At 42.5% G+C, this 20,629-nt stretch overlaps 1 protein-coding gene across 9 annotated transcripts in view; it reads right to left on the reverse strand.

Moving 5' to 3' along the window:
- VWA3B (von Willebrand factor A domain containing 3B) overlaps nt 1-20,629 on the reverse strand; it is a 215,226-nt gene that overhangs the window by 14,657 nt on the left and 179,940 nt on the right. For 8 of the 9 annotated variants that reach the window (XR_007151160.1, XR_007151161.1, XM_047854132.1 and 5 more), the window contains 4 exons: nt 19,387-19,498; nt 14,584-14,708; nt 12,999-13,136; nt 10,564-10,664 (listed from right to left, as the gene is read on the reverse strand). Coding sequence is in view for 6 of the 9 variants with exons in the window: in XM_047854132.1 (XP_047710088.1) it covers nt 10,564-10,664; nt 12,999-13,136; nt 14,584-14,708; nt 19,387-19,498 (476 nt within the window). In the remaining 3 variants the exon portion in view is untranslated. Of the gene's footprint in view, nt 1-10,563; nt 10,665-12,210; nt 12,374-12,998; nt 13,137-14,583; nt 14,709-19,386; nt 19,499-20,629 lie in introns of those variants that run through there. The other variant, XR_007151162.1, reaches the window with a different exon arrangement.

The raw sequence follows: 20,629 nt of genomic DNA on the forward strand, positions 1-20,629 counted from the left end.
AGATGTCCAAGCCAGCCCTGCAGTGTTTCTCAGCTCTTGGTCCCTTGGCCTTCTTCCCATGGAATGGAGTTGCAGAGGTCCTGTGGCCCTGATAGTTTGGGCTGCATTTTATTCCATGCAGTTCATTTCCACAGGTCTTTGTGGGAGCCTCACGTGGCATGAAGAATCTAATGTCATTTGGACCTTGTCCTGACCAAGTCAGTGAATGAAGCAACAATTCCTGCCCAAGAAGTCCCTTGGCATGCCTCAGAATTGACCTCTGTCCACCCCAGGATTATAAGCTTGGCCACATCATAGTTCAGTTTATTCCTGACATACTGAACTGGAGCTTGTACAGTAGAAACATTCTTCTACACCCTTAGTTTTCCCTAATTACTGTATGGTGTACCATTAGAAAAATGTCTCCCAAATTCAAAAACAATATGCTTTTTAATTTAACTGACATTGGATTTGACTATGAAGTCATAAAGCTAGTCTTACCATTTAGAAAATATAGTGCACGTGATCAACTAATATTTGACAAGGGAACAAAGAATACTCAATAGGGAAAGACAGTATTTTCAATAAATGGTGTTGAGAAAACTGGAAATCCACATGATCCTATCCTATAACACTCACAAAAATGAACCTGAAATGGAAATAATAAGAACTCAAACCATAAAACTCCTAGAAGATAACATAGGGGAAAAACTCTTTTACACTGGATCTGGCAGTGATTTTTTTTAGATATAACACTAAAAATACAAGCAACAAAAGCAAAAATAAGTGGCACTACATCAAACTGAAAAACGTCTGCACAGCAAAAGAACCAAACAAACAAAGAGGCAACCTAAGAAATTTGCAAACCATACACCAGATAATGGATTAATGTCCAAAATATATAAGGAACTCATACAACCTAATATTGAAAAGACTAATAATCCTGCACAATAAATTCTTACTAATTACTAAAAAAAAAAACAAAACCCAAACAAATAATCCAATCAAATAATGGGCAGAAGACTTGAACAGTTTTTCCACAAAAGACATACAAATAGCCAAAAGGTACATTAAAATGTGCTCAGTATCACTAATCACAAGAGAAATCAAAATCAAAACTACAATGAGATATTACCTCACACCTGTTAGGATGGCTATTATCAAAAAGACAAGAGATAACAAATGTTGCTGAGGCTGTAGAGAAAAGTGAGCCCTTCTATGCTGTTAATGGGAGTGTAAACTAGTACAGTCACTATGGAAAACACTATGGAAGCTCCTCAAAAAATTAAAAATGGAACTACAATATGATCTATCAATCCCACTTCTGGGTATATATCCAAAGGCAACTAAATCACTGCCTCAAAGAAATATCTGTAGTCCCATGTTCCACTGCAGCATTATATACAATAGCCAAAATATGGAAACAACATAAGTGTCCATTGGTGGATGAATGGATCAAGAAAATGTTATATGTATTATATATATATATATATATATATGTATATATATATATATATATATATATATATATATATATATATATTATATACAATGGAATATCATTTAGCTATTAAAAAAAAGAAGGAAACCCTGCCATTTGTGACAAGGATAGACTTTGAGGGTGTTATATTAAGTGAAATAAGTCAGAGAAAGACAAATACTGTGTGATCTCACTTATATGTGACATAGAAACAGAGTAAAATGGTGGCTGGCTGCCAGGGACTGGGGGTGGTGAGGGTAGAGGAAATGGGAAGAACATGAAAAATATTTTTTTATCTTATAAAAAAATAAAAGAAAATATATTGGTCAGTTTATTTATCCAGCAATGTTGTATTTCAAAGAAGGTATCTTGGGAACATCATGACTTCATTCCAGCCATGTCCTCATGGCACACCATCTGGGGAACTTGCCTTTTTCAGGGCCTTCAGGGTAAGTTAAAAACACCAGTTCCCTGGTGTTAAACCTTATTTTGTTCCCATAAGCAGTATCTACCACCTTGATCACCCAGCTTTTACTCTGAATAACTTTTGATCACTGCTACTTCAGATCCTCTTGGAAATTACCAAGGAAAAATTAAAAGTGGGAAAATATTTTTAGTTATTTCTAAAAAGAAAATTACATCAATCAAGTTCCTCTTCAAAAGATCAAGATTCACTACATGTGATACTTTTCAAGGATTGGCTCAAAGACTCAGGAGGTAATTCCCAAGAGAGATTTAAAAATGGCCTTTATACCTATTAGGATAGCTGTTGCCAAGAAAAGAAAAAGCAAAGCCAAAAAATAACAGATGTTGGCAAGGATATGGAGAATCTAGAACCTTGTACATTGTTGGTGGGAATATAAAAATGGTAAAGCTGCCATATAAATTGTATGTCAATTTCTCAAAATATTAAAAATAGAATTACCATACGATCCAGCAACTCCACTTCTGTGTATGTATGGACAAGAAGGAAAGCAGGGACTCAAACACCCATGTTCACTGCAGCATTACTCACAATAGCCAAAAGGTGGAGACAACCCAAGTGTCCACCAACAGATGAATGGATAAACAAACTGTGGTATATAATACAATAAAATCTTATTTAGTCTTAAAAAGGGAGGAGATTCTGACACAGACTGTAACATGGATGAACCTTGAATACATTATGCTAAATGAAATGTCAGTCACAAAGGAATGGGGAATTAGTGGTCAATGGGTACAGAGTTGTGGTTTGGGATGATGGAAAAATTTGGGGACTGGCTGACCGTGATGGCTGCACAGCAATGTGAATGTACTTAATGTCACTGAACTGTATGCTTAAAAATGGTTAAAATGATACATTTTATGATATGTGTATTTGCCACAAAAAAAAAAAAATGGCCCAAGCAACAGCAGTAAAATGGGAGAAAGCCTTCTCAGGAGGCCACAAACAAAATTATCTTGAAATATGAGGCCAGCACCTATGCAGATGTGTAAGTTCTGTGAGCTGGGTTTTCAGACTCATCTTGAAATCACATGACAAGGCTGTGACACCACCCCTCCTCTGTGAAATCTAAAATCTTACCTACGTTACCACCAACTATTCCTCACATTGCTGCTTCCCTCTGGAATGGACAAAATTGATACGTTCTATTTACTCTTTAGAAATGGTCTCTAAAATTTTCCCATGTACATCTCCCAAGTATCAGGATCGGTTGCAGTCCAGTCCACCTCCTAAAACCTCTCAGAAAGAAGAACAACGAGGAAGGAGAGAGAGAAAGTAGAGAATAAGGCACCCAAAGAGAAAGGTGGAAGAGAGGCTGACCTACCTACCGGAAGGATACCAGGAAGATGATCGTGCAAAGAAACCAGTAAGAAGGGCAGGAAAGACCGAGAAGCAACACATGTCTAGTCTTCAGTGGGAGACTGGTCATATAAGTCACACACCACCCAGATAATTAAATTCCAGGGAGGCAATAACAAAACAAAACATGTCCCCATCATGCCAAAAGCAAGTAATATATTGTTAAGTGGGGGAAAAAGTCACAAACAACGTATGTGACTAGAAACCTTTCCATCAAATGGTTAACTGTTGCCTCAGGGAAAAGAATTCCAGTAAGATTGTCCCTTCTTCCACATTAAAAATTTTTTTATAACTGTCATAAATGGTGAGGGGAAACACAAATTTTTATTTTAAGGAAAAATAATCAACACAGCAGAGAGAATACTCTAGAAGGATACGTGCCAAAATACAAATGGTGATTACTTTTGAAATGTGGAACTATTTTTATATTCTTTTTGCTTTTTTTCATATTCTTTTTGCTTTTAATTTCTAAATTAAAATTATATTAACAATGCATACTTTGGAATAAGAATAAAAATATGCAAGCTGTCATGATCAGAATAAAAAGCAGACCAGAATTTTGATCAAGGAAAGCCTTCATGTCATGTAAGCAGCTACCCCATTTTACTGATGTCAACTAAATTCAAAACATTCCACAGGAAATGTCCCTTTGCAGGAGAGGGGGGGCAGGGTATGTGTGAATCTGATATGAGAGTTCTTATCTGCGCCCCCCTCCCCAGCCCTCCCCATGCCCCTCCACTCTGATTGGCTCAAACCCACTCTGAGGAAGGGGGAAGGTGGCCATGCTCCAGACTGCTAGCCAGTGGACATTATGCATCAGCATGCCTGGAAAGGCGCTGCTAAATGGCTTTCTTTTGCCTCATCTCCTACCAAAACCAAGAAAAACTCAGTGTCCTATTAATTACTTTAGGCTCTAGGTTTGATTAAATAATGTGACAAACAGGTAAAAATTACGTATGTGTGTGTCAGGGGGTGGGGGTAAGGTGAGGGAAGCCAGGCATGGTGACTTCCACTGGCTCTTCAGAAGCAGTGGTTCCACTTTGGGGAGGAAAGTGCTGAGCACGCACTCCACACCTCTTTGGGTCAAAACCCACCTCATTCGCCTGACTAATGCCAGCTTGCCAGTTTGCCCTATCTCACTGGTTTCCTGAGGCCTTGTTTCTATTCTGCTCTAAGTGTCTGTCAGAAAGCCAATCTTAGAATGGGAGGACCTATGGGGTAGGCACCGAATAGATGTCTGGTGAGGACCATGAGATCCCTGAATTTTAACAATGGAAGGAGCAGAAAATGGAGAGACTGATAAGGCTGCTGCCATCCCAATTGTTACCACTGGCCCTCAGGGTTAGAAATTGCTATGATTCTCTATGCTTTCTTATATTAGGGCACTGCAGAATGCTTTCTGAAAATAGGCAATGGCATTTGTCCCTCCAGATAATATGGGACACTCACAGGCAGGGTTTGTTCTTGAACTGCTTTTTTATTAAGGGCTTTGCTCCAGCCTAGGAAATGGAGGTCCTAATCTGACCAGAAGAGACGAGGGAGCTAATGACATACTGAGGCTTAATGATTTTAGATGCACAGCTCCTTCTAAGGGAAAAATAGTCAGGAGTGATGAGGCAAGATTATAGGAAGTGATTCATCTCATGTAATATCAGAGCCAGCACTGAATCTTGAGGCTTCAATCAAAGACTTAGTATCACTGCTGTCAGGAAGACAATGTGAGGCCACACTACATAGAGGAAAGGGAGGAATGTTAACCAGCACAGAATTATTATTTCCTTTGGGACACATTCTTAAATGGTTTGATGGAAAATGATTAAACTGTTCAAAGAAAGACAATGAGCACTAATACTCAGGAATCAGGAGCTGACCACAAACCTGGACAGCACACATCTGAACTCTAAGAGAGTGGTCTCCCCTCCCATAGACTTGTACACAGCCATGTACCCAAGACCACACAACTACAATCACACATCAAGAGAAGAACAGTCCTTGCCTTCAGGATCTCGCTGCCCAGCAATTTCCTTCGGATGTCCAGTGATTTTTTCGAAATAGAGAAAATGATTAGTTCTCTCTGGTTTTCCTGATCACATTAAAATTTTTTTTGTTTATTTTTGAGAGAGAGAGAGAGACAGAAAGACAGAGTGTGAGCAGGGGAGGGGCAGAGAGAGAGGGATACAGAAGCCTAAGCAGGGTTCAGGCCGGGGCTCGAACTCACAAACCATGAGATCATGACCCAAGCTGAAGTCAGACACTTAACCAACTGAGCCACCCAGGTGCCCTTTCCTGTTCACATTTAGAATGTTGCTAATTTTTTCAAGAAATCCAATTCCCTTAAAGTGAATCTCCTTAAGGAGGAACCTCAGAGGTAATGTGCCCAAACTCTGCTCTGTCAAGAATGGAGAGTGGATCCCAGCTATGCCTGGGAGGCATATTCAGCCAGTTACATGACACCAGGTATGCGATCCAGCTCAAGCCTGCTGGGGCACCTTGCCTGGAGGAACACACAGTCCCCAGCTGTACTCAACCACCTCACAGCGGGAAGTTGGATAAGGCTTGGTAGAGTCACTTCCTTTCACTGGAGAAAACCAGAAGCCAGAGCACCAAACCCACCAGGCATGCTTCCCCTGTAGCACCCGAGGCTGTGGCCTTCTGACAGGAACAGGATCCCAGGAGAGAAGTCCTGCCTGGCAAGGAGGGAGGACACCAAGAAAGGGGAAATTCCTCCTGGTCTGCTTGCATCTTGGAATTAGGAGAAATTACATGTGTATTCTCTAAATGGAGAAAGTTATAGCCAGGTTACGGACGATTTTAACCCAGAACAGACATCTCTATGCCATGAAATGTAGAAAAAACCTCAGGGACATTACTGAAGGTGGGTAAAGCAAGAGCAATCATGTCCCTCCAACAGACACACTCTCAGAAGGCACAGCTCTCTCTCAGCTGTGCTGTCAGAAAATGCATTCAACCATACAGCAAAGAAAAGAGAAAAACCAAACCAGTGCGAGCCACCCGTGATTTCACATTGCAAATATGGAGATACTAAACACTCTCTTCTTTAAGAACTAGTTGTTTGGAATTTAGCAATATGGGGAACATATTGGATGATGGAGGACAAAAGTCCTCAAGAGTCATTTTGGTGTCAAATTTTGAGCTGAAACTTAAACTCTGCATCAGTTTTGGCCATATTCAATCAGTTTTGAACCCTTCACCCTCCAAATACTTCCTTCTTTCACTGTCTGTCACCCTCAGTTAGGAACCAGAAGAGGGGCCTGGGGGAAATACTCTGTCACCCACAACTGGAGGTCTCAAAAAAGAAGAAAAAGAGGAGGTACAGAAGATGGAGAGCTGAATGTCTGGCATCCTGGTCCACCCAGCTGCCTGGGGCCATGTACCCCTTGTCTGACCAACCCCAAATGGACGGTTAGGGTGGATTCAATATTTTAAAGTTAAATTTAGTCAAGTGCTGTTCTGTTGGAGTTGCAAGCTATAGCACATTTCTTCAATCAGCCCATGAAGAAAGCACTGGGATTTTTTTTTTTTAATGGTCTTATTTTGTATAATGATGTGAAGGCTTACTAAAGATAAATTGAAGGGAGGCGGTACGCTATAGAGTAAGTGAGGATGTGCTCCTGATGAGAAAGGACCTGCCAGAAGGAAATCCCAGAGGAGACAAAATAAGACCTGCACCTTCAGTCTGTGTGCTCACACCTGCTGGCCCTGATTGTACAAACAGAGAGAGATTAAACTCTGAACCTAGTCTGTTGGACATGACCTCTGCTTAAGAAAGTTAAATGTAGTCTCTTGCTAGTGGGGAGGCAGAGAAAAAAAAAAACAGTGGAAGTTACCATGGGGAGACTAGAGAGTCAATGAATGCTTCTGCTGTGTAAAGAAAGCCCTAGAAATCTGGGTAGGTAATTAGCAGCTAAGAGCTTTAAATAAGGCCTGGAGCAGGACTAAGATAGAGAACAATTAAAGGCTTTTCTCAACATAGAAAGAATTGAATTTTAATTCTAAAATAGGATTGATAATGTTGAATTTAGTGAAAATGGTCAATACCTAGACATCTTTTCATATTCCTTTAAAATGTACTGTAATTTGGATATGATTTTGAGATTAATAAAACGTGTTATAATTATAAATGAAACATTATACTCACCTGGAGGAGAATGAAAGATTGTAGTGTATATTTTCAATAATAATACCTAGGGAAAGATGCTCTGTGAAACCATGCACCTTTCAAGGAACAATGCTGGGCATCCACTAATATTTGTTCACTGGGTCATTCTTCATTGGGCATATCCTATGAGCTGGACCTTGGCAACTATGATCTAGAAGTGGATAGAACCTGACATCTGCTTTCAAGGACTCATGCATAATGGGAGTGAGAAATTAAGAAAGTACATGGCCAACACAAGGGAAAATTTCTGTAATGAAACCACTACATGATGCAGTGAGATCACCTCACTGCATAGAAGGGCTAGAGTCTCAGATCATGACATAGTGATGGTGATGCTTGAGTTCAATGTTAGAGTGCCCTAGTGGCCAAGGACAAAGAATAACATTCCAGGGGGAGGGAATGCTTAGCTTATGCAAAGCACAAATCCCTGAAAAAGCATGGTGTGGGGGGGAAAGTTTCGCATGGTTAGTGTGCAGGGGGCTTGTGAGAAGTTGGTTGTGGGGTGGCTAGGGAGAAGTGAGGCTAGGGAGGCAGGCCTGAATCAGATCCACAAGAGGCTAAGCTACAATAATAAGATGGGCTAGATGGGTGATGGGTAGTAAGGAGGGCACTTGTGATGAGCACTGGCTGTCGTATGTAAGCGATAAATCACTGAATTCTACTCCTGAAACCAATATTGCACTGTAAGTTAACTAACTAAAATTAAAACAAAAGAAAACAAAAAGCAGAAGGGGCCTAGGAGGGGGACTCTGAAGGGTTTTTTAAGTAGGGGAGGGGCAGGAGCAGATTTCCACACAAGGAAGATTCCTCTGCTCAGCCTTTCTAGAAGCGGGCTGGGACTGTAGCAGGAGGAGGCCAAAGGCAGGGGCCTCAGGAAATGAGACACCTGACCTAAGGCAGTCCAGATCCAGTAGAGCTGAGCAGTATTTGCAAGTTAGATCAATACAACTTGGAGACCAATGGGGAGTAGTGGGTGAAGGGCAAGAAGAAGCCAAGGATGACTACCAGATGCTGCTTGGACAACTCCATGAACTGGTGGGTGGAAGAGAGAACTAAGTCAGGGAAGGCAGAGATGAGAGCGGGTCTGTGGAGAGTTTTAGATGTGCTGAATTTGAGATTCTGTACCCTCAGGTGAATGGCTGGAAGTAACAGGATTCCTGCCAGGGCCTGACCACCTGCTTTACCCCAAGCATGCAACAGACCATCTCCAATCCTCACCTGTGAGCAAACAAGTTCCTAGATGATAAGCAACCTGCCCAAGGACACAAAATAAGTGAGGATGGGGCTGGGACAGGCACTCAGGTTTTAGTTTCCAAGGCCCTTCCCACTATAGTTATCAGCCATGTCTGCACATTACAACCAGCAGGGGAGCTTTTAGAAAAGCCCATCCCGGGTTCCACTCTCAGACACTACCATCCTGATGTCAGAGGATAGGAATGTTGTGGGGTGGAGAGGGAGATACGAGGTCCTTAGTGTAAATGGAGTCGTGAAAGCAAGGGATGTGGGTGAAATGAGTGAGGCAGGGAAGAAATCCAGAGGGAGGAGCCATGACAGGCCTCAAGAGATGGAGGGGTGGTTGACAGTGGTAAATAGACCGAAACAGCCCACACACTCAGTGTGAGCATGTGAGAGGTCTTGAGTGGCCGCTGTGGGAATAGCTTCACACAGGGGTAAGGGAGGGAGCCAATACCCAAGGCTAAGGAGGGGGAAGAGGAGGCAAGAGAGAGGAGACATCAGCCCATGAGACTGCCACATAGAGAGCAGCTGTGAAGGGAGGGAGCATGCCAGGTCACATGGCAGAACTAAGGGAGCTCTATGGATTTAGGACCGGGTGTGTGCATGCATGCATGTTAGGGGAGGCAAAGTTGGGTTTTTGCTGAGGTGAAGGAATCAGGAGAGGAGCTAGGGAGATAGGAGAGAATCCAGGATAACTGATGGAGCAAGGACTGGGTAGTGGGGAAGGCCTCTGGAGTCTGGTGGGCAGGTCAGCCTTGGACAAGAGAAGGGATTTTGACATCAGGGAGAAAGAAGTTTCCACAAGCCTAGAGGTGGAGGAAAAGGAGTGGAGGAGAGACACCTGATGGTTTCTGCTCATGAAGTACAAGGTGATGCCATCAGGAGAATGAAGGTTGGCACCCATGACAACCCACAAACTCCAAGTGAAGTTGGAGGGTGTTTTCATGATCCCTTTCCCTAACCCTTGCTCCTTCCCTCACCCTTCATCTCCAAAGTCATGGCTCCGACTCCAACTGTGATGCCCCTCATCGGCCCCAAGGACTTGGGTTTTTGCCTGCTTTCAAGGCTTGCATTTCTTCTTACTGACTTTAACCTATCTTTCCAGCTTTTAACAATACTATTTCCTCAGACAAAAATGGATTCACCCCACTGTAGCCCCTGGAAACTGCCACTTACCCACTCACCCATGCTCACCTGGGCACAGGGCACCAGGGCCAACACCTTACTCTCACCCTCCAGCAAGGGGAGAGGCAGATGGTCCTAACTGAAACTTAATCTAACCTTTGCTTTAGAGTGAGACTTCGTTAGAAGGCTTTGAACCCTTACAAATAAAAGGGGAATAATTTCTTCATGCCCATGACAGGATTGAATACTTTTCTGAGGAGTCAGTAAAATAATGTTGCATTTGAGATTAGAAGCAGACAGACAAATAATCAGCAAGTAAGAGGTGTGATGTTGAAGGAATAATAATCATAAAACCACATTTTAGGGGCACCTAGGTGCCTCAGTTGGTTAAGTGTCCGACTTTGGCTCAGGTCATGATCATGCGGTCTGTGAGTTCAAGCCCTGTGTGGGCTCTACGCTGGCAGCTCGGAGCCTGAAGCCTGTTTTGGATTCTGTGTCTCCCTCTCTCTGCCCCTCCCCTGCTCACGCTCTGTCTCTCTCTCTCAAAAGTAAACAAACATTAAAACAAAAACAAAATAACCACATTTTAAGCAGGAGGTCCTCCACTTCTGCTTTTCTCCCCAAGTATTTATAGAGATCATGAATCCCAACCCAGAAACAGATTAAAGGTGCAAAGATAGAAATAAAATTCAGGGAGTATAAAAAGTTGGGTCTACTTACACTTTTGGATCCTCCTGAATTGGGGGTGATTTTATATGAGAGCAAGAGAGAGCATACTTGTTCTGGCTGATCTTAATAAGTGCACTCCGAGGGCAAAATTCCTGTAATAATACCAAAAGGGTTCATACAACTTAAGTCAGAAATGTCCACAATTTAGATGTAATTTTGTTTAGCTCAACCCATTATAAGAGCTGCTAGCCACTCTCCTATTCAGAGTGACATTTAAGAGGGCAGTCAAATTGCAAAACCTAGCTTGATAATCACATGCTGAATGAAAGTCATCGCTGAGTGCTCTCATTTCTCATTTCTCGTGTCTCCATATCCTGGATCACATGCCAAGGCCATCCACACAAGATGCACATGACTGCCCACGCACATGCCCATGCATGCCCACACATCCCTCAACAGAACCACCTTCCTTTCTACCTTTACTTCAGCCTTGGCCACCTCTTTCCTGGACTCAGAAACTATAACCACCACCCCGGGCTTAATGTGCCGCCATCAGGCCCATGAATCTTTATCAGAATGGTCTTCAATGTCTATCCCCCTGACCATGCTGCTTTAGTCTCTAGGGCCTTGCTGTCATGTGGGTAAATTCCAAGGTCCCTCCTGGACTTTGAAGCTCTTTCTCAGGGATCAACTCTCCCACACCCTAGGGCATGCTCAGGGACATCTCTTCAAATGTCCCTTGATTTGCTTTCCCCTCTCTTGCCTAGGAGACATCCCCAGAGCTGGTGCTGCATATCATAAAAGCTTCCTGCGATAGGGTGTCTGGGTGGCTCAATTGGCTAAGTGTCCAACTTTGGCTAAGGTCATGATCTAACGGTCTGTGAGTTCAAGCCCCACATCGGGTTCTGTGCTGACAGCTCGGAGCCTGGAGCCTGCTTCGTATTCTGTCTGTCTCTCTCTCTGCCCCTCCCCTGCACATGTTCTGTCTCTCTGTTGCTCTTTCTCTCAAAAAATAAATATTAAACATTAAAAAGAAAAAAGCTTCCAGCCTGCTGCCCTGCCAGATGTCTGTTTATTGTCATCTAAATAGCTCTTGGAAAGTCTATTTTCTCAAAGTTTTTTTTTTTTTTCTCCTGGGTTGATGAGAAGGTGCCCCTTTCTCTTTCTTGTTCTGTCAGATTGGATATAGTGCTTCTAGGGCCTCTGGCTCTCCTGGTCTTCACTTCTTGCCCTTAATTTTAAAATTTATTTACCACGACTCCTCCTCTGATGAATACACCTCATATTATAGTCAAGAATTGACTGGTTATTTATATTCTGTATACTAGACAGTTGGGCAAAGAGATTTATTCAGAATGTAGGCTGTGGAGCCAGATTTCCTGGGTTCAAATGCTCATTGTCCCACTTACCCTGTATGTGACTTAATCTCTCTGCTTCAGTTTCTTTATCTCAAAACAGGGATAGTAAATGTACCTGCTCACAGTGTTTTGAGCATTCAATTGTTCATTACATATAAAGTACCTGGATTAGTATCTGTGGCACATAGTAGGTGCTTAATAAAGTTAGCCACTAGTATTTTGCTTCTTCCTTTTTGCTTGCTGGTCTAATTTCCAGGCATATTAAATGGTCCATCAAGACAATGTTATTTCCATTAGCAACGTTATTCATTTAAGAATTTAAAAAAGCAATTTTGAGAACCTTCATCAGGTGCTGTGCTGGGGCTACAAAGATGAATAGGTCACTGTCCCTGCCTTCCTGCCTTTAAGGAACTGGGAGGTTGGTGAGGAAGCCAGTGTGGGAAGAGGGACCCCTGAGGGCCTCAGCAGGAAGTTTGGCAGAGTCTTTCTGGTGACAGGAGTTTCTGTGGAAAGAAGATAGGGAGGGTGGTCCAGGAAGAGGGAAAGACTAGGGGCTTAGAGAAGCCAACAGTGTTCAGGAAGCAGTGAGTCTTCCACGGGGCTGGGGCCATGATGGGATCAGGCTGGGCTTTTTCTTGAGGTTGATGAGAAGCATGTGTGCGTTGCGGGAAGGTGGGGGGGGACATCAGGCAGACAAGTGACATCATCAGATCTGTAAACTAATGAAGGGCTTTCTAAAGCATTTAGGGAAATTCATAAGGAGGACAGGGAGGGGAATGTAAGGTCAGAACAGGCTAGTAGCAGCAGGCAAGGAAGAGAGAGAGAAAGGTGCTGTAGGAACCTGGGGAGGACAGTAAAGAACCGGCATGAGCCTCCCCAGCTGTCAAATGCGGAATGACAGCCAAAAAGGCCATTTGATGAAGGAGACAGGAGCCATGGTGACCTTACTAAGGGTAGATTTTGTGTTGAAGACTGGATGTGCAAAGGGAACATGTACAGCCAAGGAAATCATTCCTTCAGTACATCTGGCGGAGCCAGGAAAGAGAGGCATTGCCCAGGAGAGTGGGGGTAAAAGAAGCTACCTTCTGCCTAGTGAGAAAGCCCTTTCCTCCCTGAAAGCCTACTTACTCTCCGGTTGTTACACTTCAAAACTGTGTAGAATTTATCTTCGGCCATATCCTGATTCGGAAGTGCTATGACAATGGCAGGGACATAGAAGTCAAATCCGTTTGGTATCACAATTTTGGCAAAGACATAATCTCCAACCTGTAGATGAGAACATTATGCCATAGCAAATATTTTAAAACACCCCAAGATGATGAGCAAGTACTGATGCTACAATTCAAACACATATTTTTTTCTCTACTAAGAAAGAATCAATGGTTTCAAACTTCTCCAGGCTCACTGGGCCACACCCAGAATTCTATGATCAGTTTGGGGGAGCCCCATTTTAGCAGGACTTCTTCACCTGACAAGGATCCTGGGGATGGCCAGCAAGATGCAAGATGGCCAGAGGTCTGGAAACCATATCCTACAAAGACTGGTTAAAGTAACCTATTTCACATAAAGACAAGGAGGGATACAAACAGTGTCCTCATTGATCTGAAGGGCCGTCACCAAAAGGAAAGGAGGTTTGTTTAATGTTGCCCCCAAGCACACGCCTGGAATCCATGGGCAAAAGTTACAAAGAGACAGCTTCTGGAAGAAGGGAAGTCTTGTGAAGGGGCATGCAGAGGCTGCTGGGCACTTGTCAGATGGACAGGACCATCTGTCAGGGACAGAGTGCACCGACAGGCACTCTGGGTCAGCTCAGGGAGGTGGCAGCAGACAACCAACATGGAATCCTGGGAGTGCTCACGGCGCTTTTCCTCCCAGCTCCCCATCCAAGGAATGGCAGTGGTGGAAGTCTGGGAGGCTGTCGGTCTACTCTCTGGCCTGGGCACTGAGATGCAGGTAGTGGCAGGAGGATGGGACAGAGGCTGCACAGCTTTTATGAATTCATATGCAGAGGAGAGCACATCAGCCCAGCTCACCTGTGTAATGCATGTTCAGGTGTAACTGCATTATGGTATCAAGGTCTGGCATTAACTGACTACAATGTCAAGGAAAGTGCTACTTCTGCCCTTGTTATTAAATCTGTTTTAATATAATCTTTTGCAGTTAAAAGTTTCAAGGGCAGTTGTTGGGGCACCTGGGTGGCTCAGTCAGTTAAGCGTCTGACTCTTGATTTCGGCTCAGGTTGTGATCTTGCAGTTCATGAGTTTGAGCCCCGCATCGGGCTCTGCGCTGAGGCAGAGCCTGCTTGGGATTCTCTCCATCTCTCTCTGCCCCTTCACCACTTGCACGTGCACTTTCTCTCTCAAAATAAATAAACTAAAAAAATAATAAAGTTTTAAGGGAGTTAGCAGTTATAGCAACTCCCTTCCACGACCATCTTCTGTAAAGTGACAAGGGCCACAGGTGCTAATGCAAGCCAGTCTGTGCAGTCATGAGACTACCCAATAGAGGGTTAGCAGATGAAAGTGGAGCAAGAAAGTCACCAGGCAAGAGGCCAGAGGAACAGGGGCCACTGCTTCTCCTGCTCAAACACAAGCTCCCAAGAGAAGCCCAACCAGATGTTTAGCAAAGGCCCAACAGTGGCCTCACCATCCCATTATCCACAACTGTGGGGATGGTGGAAAGTGCCCCTGGAGAAGATCGCTGTAGCAGGTACCTGGAGCAGCGGGCAAGGCATGGCACCCCCGACAGGCGTGATGAATGAGGTGGGCACAACCTTGGTGTCTCCATACCTGAAGCCCACCAGTGCATGGGTGGGGCTCACACACTTCTTCACAACCCCTGAAAGGAATCAGATTAAAATATAAAGACAAATCATGCCTATTTCCTTAGGCTCGCCCCATCTTGGCAATCCCAGTCATCTTCCTTGGATACAAGCCGCACCCGCACCCCCACCTCAGCCAGAGGGCTCTCCTGTACTTAGGCTGGAGAAAAGGGAACGTGCCCCTGTTGAGGCCCTCAGCAAAAATGTGGCCCATTCTCAGTGGTCAGGAGACTGCAGAAATACTCCAAGTAGGTAGGTCAGTTCATGGGGTGAAAGACACAGGAGTAGTTCTCAATCTTTACTCCAAACAGGAATTGCTCTAGCTGGAGACTGGATCTTTTTACCTTTGGCTGTAAGAACTTTCTCATATTCACAGCCCAGCTTAAATTCCATCTCCTGAAAAAAGGCTTTAGCTTTGCTTCACCAAAAGCAGCCCCTCTACCTGCCCCACTCCCCTGAAAGTCATCTTGCACACCTATTCATCATATTCTCTCCTTCCTTCAGCCTCAGGTTTCTTTCTTGTCCCCTGTGCTAATTCTTGCCCTTATGAATTTCTGCTAAGGTTTCTAAATGGCTGTTAAAGTTTTAAAATTGCAAGCAGCTCCCTTGATGCCCAGGAGAAGACAGGAGTTGTTTCTATCTCCTAAGAGAAGCTTTCACATGGGATGACACAAAAACTCCTTACATGCACTTGACACTTCCCAATTCAGAAAATACTGTACATCACCATATGTAAAAAAATTTTTAAATGTTTATTTATTTTTGAGAGAGAGGGGGAGGGAGAGAGAGAGTGGGGGAGGAGCAGAGAGAGAGGGAGACACAGAACCCGAAGTAGGCTCCAGGCTCTGAGCCGTCAGCACAGAGCCCGATGTGGGGCTCAAACTCATGAACCATGAGATCATGAGCTGAAGTCAGACGCTTAATCAACTGAGCCACCCAGGAACCCCTGTACATGACCATATTTAATCTACATAACAACCTTATAGGGATTCTAATTGTTTTAAATCTCATTCAGAAAGATAAAGATAAACTGAGGCTCAGAGAATTTCAGTGATTCCAGTCACATGGCTACTAGAGGAGAAAGGCAGACTTCAAATAAATAAAAACTTGGAATTTTCTGACCCTAAATCATTATACCCGAGAAGGTATTCAGGTCCCCCCTCCCACCTCTGCCACCTGCTTTTTTTCTTCCATTATAACTTGTTTCTCTGGCACAGTGCAGAAGATTTTTGCAATTCAAGACTTTTCATCATCGTGAATTTCCTGAAGTAAATGCTTCTTGAAGGACAGGAAGGATGACCCAGTTCCTGCAAACAGGGACTTAAAATAAGGTATTGAAATGTGTCTTCCTCCTTGCCTTTCATCATGCTGATGAGCCAGGCTATCAGCTTGTCACTTCCATTCTGAACAATGCAGTCATTCCTTAACTAGATAATCCACGCTGACCCTGGGAGAGAGTCAGCCACACAGAAATCCCTGCCCTGATTGCCAAGGACGGCAGCTACAACCAGGCCAGCTTTCCTCCAGGCCAGCTCTGCTCCAGCTCCTGGTCTGAAGCAACAGATATTCTGATCCAGTCACTCCAAAGCCACCTACTACTGAGGTACATTTTAAAGCCAGATATTTTCCACTAGAAATGTTTAGCAGGCTTTGAATAGAAGTTCTCAGAAAAGGAGTCACTGATGAATATCATGCTTGTGCTCCACAAACCTCTATTTGGCCTTTTTTCCAAGGGAGAAATAGTAATGCACGGTGACCAGGTGATCTCAATTAGTGTCATTAATGAGGGCAGACGGATCATGTGCCTCTGGATGGGATGCCCTAGCAATCCGTCCAGAAATACACACTCTGAGTCTAAGCTATGTGCGGAACATTCTATAAAGTAATTGACCTTACTCAACATCAGTATCATGAAAAATGATAGGAAAGACTAGAAAATAATTCCAGATTAAAGAAGACTAAGGAGACACGTTAATTAAATGGAATACATGATTCTGTACTGGGCCATTCTAGAGACAAAAAATATAAAGCCAGAATTGGGACAGTTAACAAAATTGAAATATACAGATAAAAAGTACTATAATAATGTTAAATTTCCTGAATCTTGTAACTTTATTATGATTATGTTAAGAGAGTACCCTTGTTCTTGAGAAATACAGACTGATGCATTAAGGGGTAATGGGGCACAACGATGTTGCCTAATCTCAAATAGTTCAGAAAAATAATGTGTATGTGTTGAGATAAGTAGAGAGAAAGAAAGGGAATAAAATAAAATAATAAATGTGGTAAAATAAACATGACAAAATTAAAAATTGGCAAATCTGGGTAAAGAGTATACAAAAGTTCTCTATTCTTGCAACTTTAAGTCTGAAATTATTTTTTTAAGTCTATGATGGTAGGGATTAAGTCTATGATGGTAGGGTTGAAATTCCTGATTAAAGATTCATTGAGGGGAGAGGGAACAAAAGCTAAGTACATCCAGTAACACATGCATTAGCATTTAATTGTCTGAGTCAGTGTTTACTAACAAGCCACTAATAGAAATGACTGATTATACGAGTAATGTATTTCCTCCAAACTGTCTTACTTGAGTTTAAACACAGCTGCAAATGAAAAATTCTGGAATAGCCAGATCCCATGCAACTGTTAGGGGGTCTGTGCTCTCTGCCTCTAATTGCACATTTAAAACAAAACAAAACAAAACAAAACAAAACAAAACAAGGCAACAATCATTGCTGACATGATCTCAGGTACTGCATGTGGCCCTGGTTATGCCTGTTTCCTCTACTTCCCCACCTTGGCAGCAGTAGGTCTCTGGCATTTCTTGTCACACAGGGATGGTGCCAAGTGAAAGTTTGAGCCATTCTACTTTTCTCCAGAACCCTGGCCAGCAAATTGATACCAAGCCCTAATGCAGCCATTTGGAATTTAGTCCTTTCCTGCATTTCCATTCAACTGCCAAATTAGTCTCTGACCCCTCTCCAGGGCTCCAATTCAGAAAACCAAGTAAGGGTAGCTCTGCGTAATCCTCACCTCGCAAATCTGGGTCCCAAGGAAACAGAAGGTTTTCAGACCTGCTCTTGCAAACAAGAGTTTCACGCCTTGGCTTATATGCTCATCTCAAATGCTCAGATCTGTATTTAATTACTCTCATCCAGTCAACTCCAAAGCACATTCAGCAAATTTCAAATAAAATATCCTAGCTGTCAGTTCTCCACACATGCCTACCAAAAACTAAAACTCCTGCTAAAGTATTCTTCCCATTAAAAAGATTTAATTAAATTTCATTAATAAAGGATGATTCTTTTCACTGGTGATTGACAGATAATGCCTATGCAAGACTGGCTACGTTTCTGTGGTATCATCTTCTTGCCCCATGGATCTTCCTAGGGCTCTTTCCCTAAGCTCTCTTTTCCCTTATAGGCCCTTACATGATATCAATGACACTTATGTGTTGATGTCTCAAAAATCTCTATCTTCAGACAGATTTCCTCTTGAGACTCTAGGCCCTTATCTCTAATTGCTTTTCTGACAACTTCAGCATTGGAAGCATTTGGAGATAGGGGCCTAGAGTCTCAAGAAGGAAATCTGTCTGGAGACAGATATTTTTGAGACATCAACACATAAGTAGTGTACCTACAATTCATCATGTTCCAGGCACATCATTGTCTTCCAGTCCTTACCAACATCTCATGTAGGTACCACTATCTACCACATGGCCCAAACCAACCCACTCCATATCCACTCTTTACACAACAATGGGAGAGAGCTTTTGTGAACTTCAAGCGTGACTATGTTTTTCCTTGCTTTAAATGTGGCTCTCCAGTAAAATCCAAACTTCTTAACGTAACCTTTTATGAATGGCCTCATACTTACTTCTCTGAAGACCTTTATTATTTCCTATCTTTCTTTGCATTCTAGGTTCCAGCCATACTCTGCTTTATTTCACCAGATATAAAATGTTTTTCTCCACCTCTAGATACATATTATTTTCACTGTCTACAAAGCTCTCACTTGAACGTCACCTGGCTGATTCCTTCAGGATCACATGTCCCAGGAAATTCTTGGGAAAAGCTCTCAGGTTCAGCCACACTGGCCTCTTCCACCAATATGCACTCCAGCCTCAGGACTTTGCAGTGCTATACCTTCTGCTCAGAACTCCCTCCCCCGAGATAATTTAATGACTTGCCTCTCCTTCTTTAAGTGTTACTCATACATCACTTTCCCCAGAAGCTCTTCATTGACCACCATATTTGAAATTGCAGCCTTTACCTTGACACTCTCAATTCCCTTTGTAGCTTGATTTTTCTCTACAGCACTATATCTGACACACTACACATTGCATTTATTTGCTTGCTTGTCTGTGTCTCTCAGTAGAATGTAAACTCCATGAAGACAAGAATTTTCGTCTGCTTGCTCACTATGCGAGACCAACACTTTAGGAATATTACATACATAGAACATAATAGATGTATAGTAAAATTTTTTACTAAACAAATGAAAGATGAAATATATTTTCTGGATATTTCCCCCCCTACAAATATAAGTAGAAACCCATCATCATTTCATTTTAGAAATAGAATATCTTAGTACAGCTTATGAAATGTAGTATTCTAGGGAAAGCACAGTTTAAGAACCTCAGGTCCCTGATATCATATTAGTTAACAAAAAAATCTTACAAAATAGATTATCTACCTGGAAAATAAAAGCCATTTTCATCACATCTTGCAATAACTTTCTGGCCTTTGAGAGGATCCAATTTTTTTGATTTGATTTTATTTGTTGGATTTCCTGGAGATTTCTGTTGCTAAAAAATATAAAACATTAATAATTGATTTAAAAAGTCAACACAGACAGTGAAAATCACAGATACAGGGTAGTCTGGGATTCTCTACTGAGAATTGCACTATTAAAAATTAGAGAATATACATATACTTTGTATAATCATTCTGGAGTACTTCCTGTTCTATGTTATTGGGAATAAGCTTTTAAAATTGAACTGATGGGGTGCCTGGGTGGCTTAGTTAAGTGTCTGACTTCAGCTCAGGTTATGATCTCATGGCTTGTGAGTTTGAGCCCCAAGTCGGGCTCTGTGCTGACAGCTGGGAGCCTGGAGCCTGCTTAGGATTCTGTATCTCCCTCTCTCTGTACCTCCCTTGCTCACACTCTGTCTCTCTCTCTCTCAAAAATAAATAAACATTAAAAAATTTTTTAAATAATAAAATAAAATTGAACTGATATATGGGAACCAGTGTCTATAAGAAGTGAGACAGAATTTGCAGCCTAAGACTAATCAAAATGTTAACACATAAAAAAAGTCAACCTTTTCCAGAGAATTTAAACAGGATCCACGGTCTTAAAACATAATATTCAGTATATACAGATACAATCCAGAATACAACATTTATTTATTTATTTATTTATTTATTTATTTATTTATTTATTTATTTATTTATACTTATTTTAACATTTATTCATTTTTGAGAGATAGAGACAGAGCACAAGTGGGGAAGGGGCAGAGAGAGAGAGAGACAGAGAGACAGAGACAGAGAGACAGAATCTGAAGCAGGCTCCAGGCTCTGAGCTGTTGGCACAGAGCCTGATGTGGGGCTAAAACCCACAAACCATGAGATCATGATCTGAGCTGAAGCTGGATGCTCAACTGACTAAAAGACCCAGGAGCCTCTGCAACATACTTTTAAAAAGCAAGCAGGGGCACCTGGGTGTCTCAGTCGGTTAAGAAGCCGATTTCGGCTCAGGTCATGATCTCATGGTCTGTGAGTTCGAGCCCACGTCAGGCTCTGTGCCGACAGCTCAGAGCTTGGAGCCTGCTTCAGATTCTGTGTCTCCCTCTCTTCCTGCCCCTCCCCCACTTGCTCGCTCGCTTTCTCTCTCTCTCTCTCTCAAAACTAAGATAAAAGCATAAAAAAAGGTTTTA

The sequence above is a fragment of the Prionailurus viverrinus genome, chromosome A3, assembly GCF_022837055.1.
Source record: "Prionailurus viverrinus isolate Anna chromosome A3, UM_Priviv_1.0, whole genome shotgun sequence".
In the NCBI taxonomy this organism is placed as follows: Eukaryota; Metazoa; Chordata; class Mammalia; order Carnivora; family Felidae; genus Prionailurus; species Prionailurus viverrinus.